This window comes from Silurus aristotelis, assembly GCF_946808225.1.
Source record: "Silurus aristotelis genome assembly, chromosome: 21".
NCBI lineage: Eukaryota > Metazoa > Chordata > Actinopteri > Siluriformes > Siluridae > Silurus > Silurus aristotelis.
The window spans coordinates 3,456,572-3,466,571 of NC_139594.1; the positions used below are offsets into that span (position 1 = coordinate 3,456,572).

General features: G+C 38.6%; 1 protein-coding gene across 4 annotated transcripts in view; it reads left to right on the top strand.

Annotated features, from left to right (window-relative positions):
* The window catches only part of kcnt2b (potassium sodium-activated channel subfamily T member 2b), a 126,212-nt gene that overhangs the window by 85,347 nt on the left and 30,865 nt on the right, over positions 1–10,000 (top strand). For 2 of the 4 annotated variants that reach the window (XM_083524347.1, XM_083524348.1), the window contains 5 exons: positions 1,489–1,641; positions 4,334–4,584; positions 8,266–8,617; positions 8,756–8,861; positions 9,594–9,766. In XM_083524347.1, the coding sequence (XP_083380473.1) occupies positions 1,489–1,641; positions 4,334–4,584; positions 8,266–8,617; positions 8,756–8,861; positions 9,594–9,766 (1,035 nt within the window). Of the gene's footprint in view, positions 1–1,488; positions 1,642–4,333; positions 4,585–8,265; positions 8,618–8,752; positions 8,862–9,593; positions 9,767–10,000 lie in introns of all 4 variants that reach the window. The other 2 variants (XM_083524345.1, XM_083524346.1) reach the window with 1 other exon arrangement.

A 10,000-nucleotide genomic window follows, 5' to 3' on the forward strand; every position in this document is an offset into this window, starting at 1 on the left:
AATGTCCCAATCCACATTAAGTCCCTATTTGCTGTTATCATAACCTCCACTCTTCTAGGAAGATGTTCCACTAGATTTTGTGGAGATTTGTGTGCGATCAGACTTAAGTTATTGTATAGATTCCTTATTGTAAACTGTACAACCGACTCAATTATAAGTTACAAGTCACCAATTCCAATATGACTTGAGAAAAAGTCGAGTATCTGACGTGAACAGTATTCGAGTATTTGAATCAAATTAAACGAAAGCTGCACTTTGAGGTTTTATTGCCTAAAATACAAATCAGCTTGTTCACATCCACACCGCATTAACCAACAACACAACAACTTTTTCAACACGCCAGAATGAAACAAAAATCAAAACGACAAAGTAGTCAAGCTGAAGATCTTTCAAAAAGGGATCTTCAGTTAACAAATAAAAAACTTTCTTTCAGCTTCTTCCATTAGGGGGCGCCACAGCGGACCATCCGCATGTTTGATTTGGCACATGTTTTTACGCTGGATGCCCTTCCTAACGAAACCCTCCCCATTTATCCTGGCTTGGGACCGGCACTAAGGCTTGTGCAACCCTAATGGCTGGGGTTGGTTCCCTGACCGGGGCTCGAACCCGGGCCGCAGCGGTGAGAGCGCTGCATCCTAACCACTAGACCACCAGGGACGATCTTCAGTTAACAAATACGTACGACAAATACGACTTTTGTACGTCGCTCTGGATAAGGGCGTCTGCTAAATTCCGCAAATGTAAATGTAAATAAAATGTCACAAAGTAGAACAGTTAGTATTCAATGGGCAAATCAAATAAAAGTAAATCATTTTAGATAAAGTAAAAACAAATATTCAGAGCCGACTGTGATTCGATGCAGCTCTCAGTCTCAGAAACGCGCAATATTTTTATTCAAATTGAACAAAAGCCGGTTCTTGGAAGGTTTTTGGAATTTATTTCGAGCTCCTTTTGGACTGGAAATGAGGCCTAAACTTTCCCTCACATTGAGCGTGTAGGGGAGTGTTGAGCCTTAATGACCTTTTCAACAGAGGTGCAAAGTTCAATTGGTAACTTCTATTGTAAATTAAATTATAGTGGAGTAAAAAGAACATGTAGAGAGTAAAAGTTGCTTATATCTTTACTATTTCTTTATTATTTACTATTAACCATATCTTTAATTACTTAACTCGTACTGTCTATATTGTCTCACATTGTCTGTATTGCCCTGTATAGTCTGTTTTTGTCTTGTATAGTCCAAGCTGAATGTATAGTGTTATTCATGTGTGTACTTTGAGAGTCACTAACAGCTGGAACCAAATTCCTTGTGTGTGTCAACACACTTGGCGAATAAACCTGATTCTGATTCTGATTAAGTACAGTAACGAAGTACATTTACTCAAACACATTACACCACTAATATATATATATATATATCCCCCTTTTCATCACTGTTTGTGCTCTAATATTAGTGTTATAGGATTGACATGTAGCGCTGATGTATTTTAGGGATGGAGGAGGACACTCAGCCGACCAATGGCAGCGCACGTACCGCCGCTGTTCAGCCAATGAGGTGCACCACATCCGGCTGGAGGAGAGCAAGTTCTTCGGGGAATACCAGGGCAAGAGCTTCACATTCGCCTCATTCCACGCACACAAGAAGTGAGCTGTGTACACAAACACAAACACACATGTGAGTGAGTGTTACAGATCTGTTCAGGACTGAAAGGCTCCTCCACGCTGCCTGAAGGTTTCTGAAGGCGCTGTTCTAAAAATAAAACATGTACACATGTAGGTAATATTAAGTCAGGTCACACACACACACTCACACACTCATACACACTCATACCCACAAATATACATACAGACGGAATATATATTTGCCAATGGAAATCTACGTTTAAGTCCTGTGGATGCATGTTTAGTTTTTCTCTTCAAAACTGCTGTGTGTGTTTTAAACTCCTCTTGATCTTTTCTTTATTTATCTACTGATACATGAATGTTGTTTTGCATCGCCCAGTTCGCTCCAGATGTGGTGCTTCTAACCAGCACCTCATCTTCAAAATTGATTTCCTTCTTATCACAGTTAATAGTGAGAGCAGTTACAGAACAGCTGAGCGATCATCCATCACCCGTGTGTCAGGTTCAACAGGGGGATGAAACACAGCAAAGCGCATCATAGGAAAGAAAATATCATGACCATGACCGATGAACGGACACTTTTTATCTGCATCACGACTTCTGGTTGCTGATTCGAAAGCAAGATTCTTGTATATCTGTATATCTATTTTGTATATTTACAGAATTTTACTGTATATTTAATAGAATAAAAGCATTAATCTGCATATAGTATATGGGCAAAAGTTTCTAGACACCTGACAACAAGATTGATATCTGAACATATTAGTTCAGATTTAGTCCCCGTTTGCTGCTTTAATATCCTCCACTCTTCTGGGAAGATCTTTTACTAACCTTCGTGGAGATTTGTGTGAGATTCATCCAAAGATATCATATACAACTGTGTGCTAGAAAAGTCAGGGGTCCCAATACTTTTGTCCATATGGGGTATGTGTAAGAAATAATTCACTACAGTCCAATGAATTATTAGAAAAATGCGGTTACGGGAAACAGATCAGTTGTTGCACACTCAGGTGAGCATTGTTTTTTATAACAACTGTAGTTTGTTGGCTTATACCACAGTTACCACATTTACCACAATTACAACAGTTACCAAAGTTACAACAGTTACCACATTTACCACATTTACAACAGTTACCACATTTACAACAGTTACCACATTTACCACAGTTACCACATTTACCACAATTACAACAGTTACAATAGTTACAACAGTTACCACATTTGCCACATTTACAAGTTACCACATTTACCACAGTTACCACATTGACCAAAATTACAACAGTTACCAAAGTTACAACAGTTACAACAGTTACCACATTTACAACAGTTACCACATTTACCACAGTTACCACATTTACCGCAGTTACCACATTTACCACAATTACCACAATTACAACAGTTACCAAAGTTACAACAGTTACCACATTTACCACAATTACAACAGTTACCAAAGTTACAACAGTTACCACATTTACCACATTTACAACAGTTACAATAGTTACAACAGTTACCACAGTTACAACAGTTACCACATTTACCACATTTACAACAGTTACCACATTTACCACAATTACAACAGTTACAATAGTTACAACAGTTACCACAGTTACAACAGTTACCACATTTACCACATTTACAACAGTTACCACATTTACCACAGTTACCACATTTACCACAATTACAACAGTTACAATAGTTACAACAGTTACCACATTTGCCACATTTACACGTTACCACATTTACCACAGTTACCACATTTACCAAAATTACAACAGTTACCAAAGTTACAACAGTTACAACAGTTACCACATTTACAACAGTTACCACATTTACCACAGTTACAACAGTTACAATAGTTACAACAGTTACCACAGTTACAACAGTTACCACATTTACCACATTTACCACAGTTACCACATTTACCACAATTACAACAGTTACCAAAGTTACAACAGTTACCACATTTACCACATTTACAACAGTTACCACATTTACCACAGTTACCACATTTACCACAATTACAACAGTTACAATAGTTACAACAGTTACCACATTTGCCACATTTACAAGTTACCACATTTACCACAGTTACCACATTTACCAAAATTACAACAGTTACCAAAGTTACAACAGTTACCACATTTACAACAGTTACCACAGTTACCACATTTACCACAGTTACAACAGTTACAATAGTTACCACAGTTACCACAGCAAGACATTTTTCAGATGTTTTTTTTTCCTAAGACATTTTTTATTGATTGCATGATTGCAATAATGAGACAGAAAAACCTATGAACAAGTATCAGTGCTTATTTGTTTGTATGTATTTTCATTTATTGTGAAATTTTTTCTATTTTCTCTTTGTTTACCTGCAACAACCTTATCCATCCATCCATCCATCCATCCATCCATCCATCCATCCATCCATCCATCCATCCATCCATCCATCCAGCCATAATAATTTAAATTATAGTCATATATAACCCCTGGAGCACAGAATGTTAAGGGCCTTGCTTAAGAGCCCAAGAGTGGCAGTTTGCTGATACTGGGACTTGAACCCCCGACCTTCCATTCAGTAACCCAGAACCTTAAAAACGAACAAAATTTCACACCAACAAACTTTGGGCCACTAATAAGTTTAATACTGCTAACAACAACACAGAGTTTCATCTCGACATCAAGTCACACTACGCTTTTTGTGTATTGACAGATACGGTGTGTGCCTTATTGCTGTGCGGAGACTGGACACGGCCAACATCCTGCTGAACCCCGGGCCGTGCCACATCATGGGCGCTTCAGACACATGCTTCTACATTAACATCTCCAAAGAGGAGAATTCCGCCTTCGTCCGGGGCCACAGAGAACCCAACAGGGGCTCCGGGGACAGCTCGAGAGGTGTCCCGCAAAGCATCTACCACGGACTTACACGACTGCCCGTCCATAGCATCATTGCCAGCATGGGTGAGTCGAGGTTTAATGATGAGTAAACGCATGAACGCAGGAGATTTGAGCAATTCTGTCATACAATTGTGTTTATTTTTACGAGTTGATTTTTTTCTCAAGTTGTGTTTATTCAAACTTCCCTCCATTAAGGTCAGATGATGATGATGATGATGATGATGATGATGATGATGATGATGTCATAAGGTGGTTCCTTTCCATAAGTCTTGTGATAAAAATTATAATAGGAACATTATAGTTATAATAAATCAGTACGTTGAATACTTAACTACATTTTAAGGGTCAATACCTTTGTACTTTTACTAAACTACACTACACTAAACTACATGTTTTGGGAATTTCATCCACCACTGCCTATGACTTATCCTGTAAAATCCTGAAAATCCAGATGAAAACACATTCACAGCACCTTAGTCAAATTCTGCCATCAAAAAACCCCCCAAATGATTCTTTTTTTTTTTTCTCTCCTTTTTTATTTATTTTTTTTTTTTTTACTGAAAAGCTGTAAGCAAGTCAAACCTGACATATGATTTTCAAGTCATTTCTTCACAGTCTCTCTTTAAAAAATAAAAATCTCTGGGACGTGAGGTCAAATATTTAGTCTCGAGATGATCACTCCCCTAGCAACCCCTAGCAACCGCATTCCCTTTTTCTATCCAATACACAAAATATACAACAGAAGAATAGGAAGAAGATAACTTTGGATGCTGTAGAATGAAATCTTGCCTTCACTCGAACTAGGAGACCCAAACCTGTTCCAGCATGACAATAACCCTGTGCACAAAGCAAACTCCATGAAGATCTGCTATTCATGGGTTGAAAGCGTGTGGTTGTAGTTGTGGAGCTCCAATCTTCACCAACATCAGTACCTGATTTTACTAACACCCTTATAGCTGAATAAATCTCACACAAATCTCCACAAAATCTAGTGGAACGTCTTCCTGGAAGAGTGGAGATTATTATACTAAGCATTACGGACCAAATGAGGAATGGGACTTTCAGAAAGCGGCAAATCTTACGCTGAGGTGTCCACAAACTTTTGTCCATGGATTAATAGCTTTAATTTATATTCACAATATAGAGTTATTTTGGTATTAGTGCTAAAAAGCATTTGTATGGGTGCAGTGACAGAAAATTACAGACGTCTTACGTCAGGACAAATACGTCTATTAGTCCAACATCTCCACCTAGTGAAAAGGGCTGGAAAAAAAAATATTCTGCCTGTAATCCGGCCATCGAAATGATTGAGAAGGTTTTGTTTTTTCAATATAAACCCTGAACTCCAAAATAATTCATGTACATTTATATTTGTATAGAGCTTTGAGTTATGGATCCCAAAGCAGCTTCACAAAAATAAATATACTCATGTGATGGTATGAGGAAGAAACCTTGAGAGGAACTAGAGTCAAAAGGGAACTCATCATCATCTGGAAAACGTCCATTCATTATTGTTCCATCATTGTTTAATTCATCATTGTTTCTTCATCATTGTTCCTTGAAAAAGACTTGAATGTAAACCTGCTAAAGGTGGTTGTTGCTCTGAGCCATTAGCAACAGATTGTTTATATTAATTACAGTCCACATCCATCTTCATGGTTCTTGAGCCGAACTTTCCACAGTGTTCTCATGGAACTTCACGATAGTTCAGGCAGGTCTGGAAAAAACCTCGAGAGCGTAAGTATCTTTAAAGAGAGAGCGAGAGAAAGAGAGGAGAGGAAAGGGAAAGAGAGAAACGTGGATTATATCTTTATAGTTATATAATAGTTAAGGATTATGTACAGTGTGATCATAGTGCAGGTGGGATCTCCAGCAAGACCCGCCATGACATCATAACTTAAAAAAGAACGTAAAAGAAAACACAAACTTGTGCTATTAAAAATAAATAAATAAATAAATAAACACTTTATGCCTTTTATGCACAGCTTGATGCCTTTTTCCATCAGCATGCCCAAGGTCTCAAACTTTTACTAATAACTAGCTGTATGTGTGTGTGTGTGTGTGTGTGTGTGTGTGTGTGTGTGTGTGTGTGTGTGTGTGTGTGTGTGTGAGTGTGAGTGTGCATCTCTGAGTATGACAAGTCTTCCATGCCAGTCTTCGTTTAATTTCTACACAAGCAAAACCTCATTCTGCTTAATGAGGTACTGATTTGCTGATCACCTGAATTTCATGGGGAAAAGGATAAAAAAAAGCACTGTGAACAATTGGATGGTAAAAAAAAGTGCAAGAAGTCTTTCAAATGTAATTGGACATTAAAAAATAAACATTGAACATGCCAAAAAGAGTGAAAAGAAGGGTTTTTGAGAAAAGAAAAAAAAAGGCTCAATGCTCGCTTTACTGGCACATGGATTCAGTGAACGTCAAGTTGCTTCTATCGTTAATATTTTAAAAATGGCAGTTCACAAAAACAAGATCAAGCAACAGACACTGGGAACAACAAAGCTTCAGACTGGAAGAGGCCGAAAACGGGTCAGCAACAAGCGAGATGACGGCAAACCTATTCGAATGTCAACTAAGAACCCTAGGCTGACCTCAAGTGACCTTCAGCAACATTGGCAAACTGAGACTGGGGTGAAGTGAGTCTACAACCCACAGTGTTCTGCACCAACTGTAAAATATGGAGGAGGGTCAGTGGTGATCTGGGGGTTCTTCAAGACTGGAATTGGACAGATGTATTCCTTTTGCTAAGACAATGTTCCCTAAATCAGAGGATTGGATTTGCCACCAAAACAATGCACCATGCCATACAGCCAGAGCAATCAGAGTCTGGATGGAGGATCTCCAGATTTGAACCCTATTGAAAACCTCTGGAATGTCATCAGGAGGAAGATGGATAGTCACAAACCATCAAGCTTTTTCTGCAAAAACAGTGGTATAAAGTTGCCCAACAGCGACGTGAAAAACCTGTGAAGATCCTGCCAAAAGGCACGAAAGCTGTAATCGGAGCAAATCGGCGTTATTCCAACAAATCCTGATTAATTGATGTTATTCAGCGAAAGCATTAACACAATTTGTTGACAAATTATTTGCATTTGGTTTTATTTGAGTTATTAAAGCTCTGCAAATACTGCATGATCTTGGGGTGTTTTAATGTGTTGTCATTTCCTTTAAATATACACTCTAAATAACAATAGTTATGTTTTGAATTTAGCAGAAATAATGTCCGCAGTTCCCAAAAAAGGAAACAAAACTGTTCAGCTTACCAAAACATGCACCTGTAAGAAAAATCATAAAAAAAAGATTATTTCGCAGTAGTCTATTATTTTCTTCCCAGAGCTCTATATATATATATATATATATATATTTTTTTTTTTTTTTTTTTTGCTTGTTTTTTTTAGATGTTTTTATTTATTTTTTATTTTAATTATATATATATATATATATATATATATATATATATAGTTTTTTCATGTAAATTCCAAATTAGATTTATTCTCTTTTATTTAATTTAAATTTTTTTCATTTGGCGTCTTTTTTATTTTTACGGAACACAGTTACCGATTTCTATTTTAATTGAAGGGTTTTTAGAGTTTAGCTTTTATTTTTAGATCCTTTTTCAATTTTCGATTTTTAAGTCTTAGATTTTCAAAAAATAAAAATTTGAGATTTTAGAGTGAAATTTTTTTAAATGTATAGATTTAGTTTTTTTATATATAGTGTCTTCGTGCCGATCTCACCCTGCAGGCACGGTGGCCATAGACCTGCACGACTCGAGCGACAGCAGCCCAGAGGGCTCTGGTGCAGGGGGCGTGGCTCTGAGCACAGGCAGGAGTGCACGTGGCGGATCTCGCGTGGAAGCGGGTTGTGGCAACACATTGGCTCCGCCCTCTATGGGTGAATCAGGTGAGGACAGGAGGCACAGCATTGCTCCAGTGCTGGAACTTGTGGATGGTGTCCACGGCCCCGCCTTCGACCTGCTGGGGGACCAGTCGGAGGATGAGGGGGGAGATGATGGTAAAGAAGAAGAGGAGGAGGAGGAAGAGGAAGTGGCAGGACAAGGAGAGCACAAGGGTCAATGGTGGGGAGCGCATGGCGAGTAAGTATTCAGAATTAGGATTATTATTTACCTGTGCAAGCACAATAAAGCCAACACCGGTGTGTATTTATATGTGTGTGTGTGTGTGTGTGTGTGTGTGTGTGTGTGTGTGTGTGTGTGTGTGTGTGTTTGAAGCAGGTGGGTAAAGGGGTACCCATTGAACTCTCCATACATTGGAAGTTCTCCTGCTCTTTGCCACCTCCTGCAGGAGAAAATGCCGTTTTGCTGCCTTCGTCTTGATAAGGTGAGGGTCTTCTTTCAAAAAAGCAGGAAATGTTCGGTGAAGAGATTTAGGGTTCATGACAAGCTTTGTTTTTGTCTTTTCAACATGACGAGAAAAAAAGAGAGAATTAGGTCATTTATAGCTGCTATACCATAAGTGAGAACAGAAATCAACTTAAATAAAAAATGTAGCTCGAAATGGATAGTTTTTTTTTTTTTTCTTTATGGACAAAAGTTTGTGGACACCTCAGCATTAGATTAGTATGTCCTGTTTAAAACATCTCATTCCACATTGAGTCCTCATTTGCTGTTATAAAGAAAATTCCACTCTTCTGGTAAGATGTTCCACTAGATTTTGTGTGAGATTCATTCAGCCACAGTGGTAATTAGTAGTAGAGCTTTATAGCAGGAGATCTTCCACTCCAACCCATGTAAAACAGATCTTCTGGCTGGGACAGGTTTGGATCACCTTGGTTTCCCGAGTGAAGGGAACATTTTGTGCCACTGCAGCCAAAGATGACCTTTACAATTGGGTACCTCTACATTTGTGGTAAAACTAGGGTGTCCCAATACTTTTACCCATTTAGTGTACATCGAAATATTGCAAAAGTCTAAAATATTAATAGACATGAAACCAGATTTAAATGAAAGTCAAGATTTGTCAAATGTCAAATGTCCCAAGTTGTTCATTTATGCTCTACTACGTAATAAATGTGTCTTCAGTCCATGTTGTTTTGTTCTCCTCGTGTCCCAGGCATGCCCTCACATGCCCTACGAGGACGCTCGCTCGTACGGCTTCAAGAACAAGCTGATCATCGTGTCGGCGGAAAGCGCCGGGAACGGCCTCTACAATTTCATAGTGCCTCTGCGAGCGTATTACAGACCCAGGAAGGAACTGAACCCCATCGTCCTCCTGCTGGAGAGCATGTGAGTCTAATAAATTCTCCACAAGCAACCATGGTATTTTTATTTCGCCTCCAGGAAATCGCATCAGGTGAAATGATCAGCCAGTGGAATCGTTTAGTGAATGCTGCAAATTCACTACATTATTAACTGCATATTTACACACCGCAGTGGCTGGCTAATTAGCACCACCTGGTGGCTACTTAGCTGACTTAGCTAGCTGAGTTAAATTTACACGAACACTCGAAGTCTTGCCAT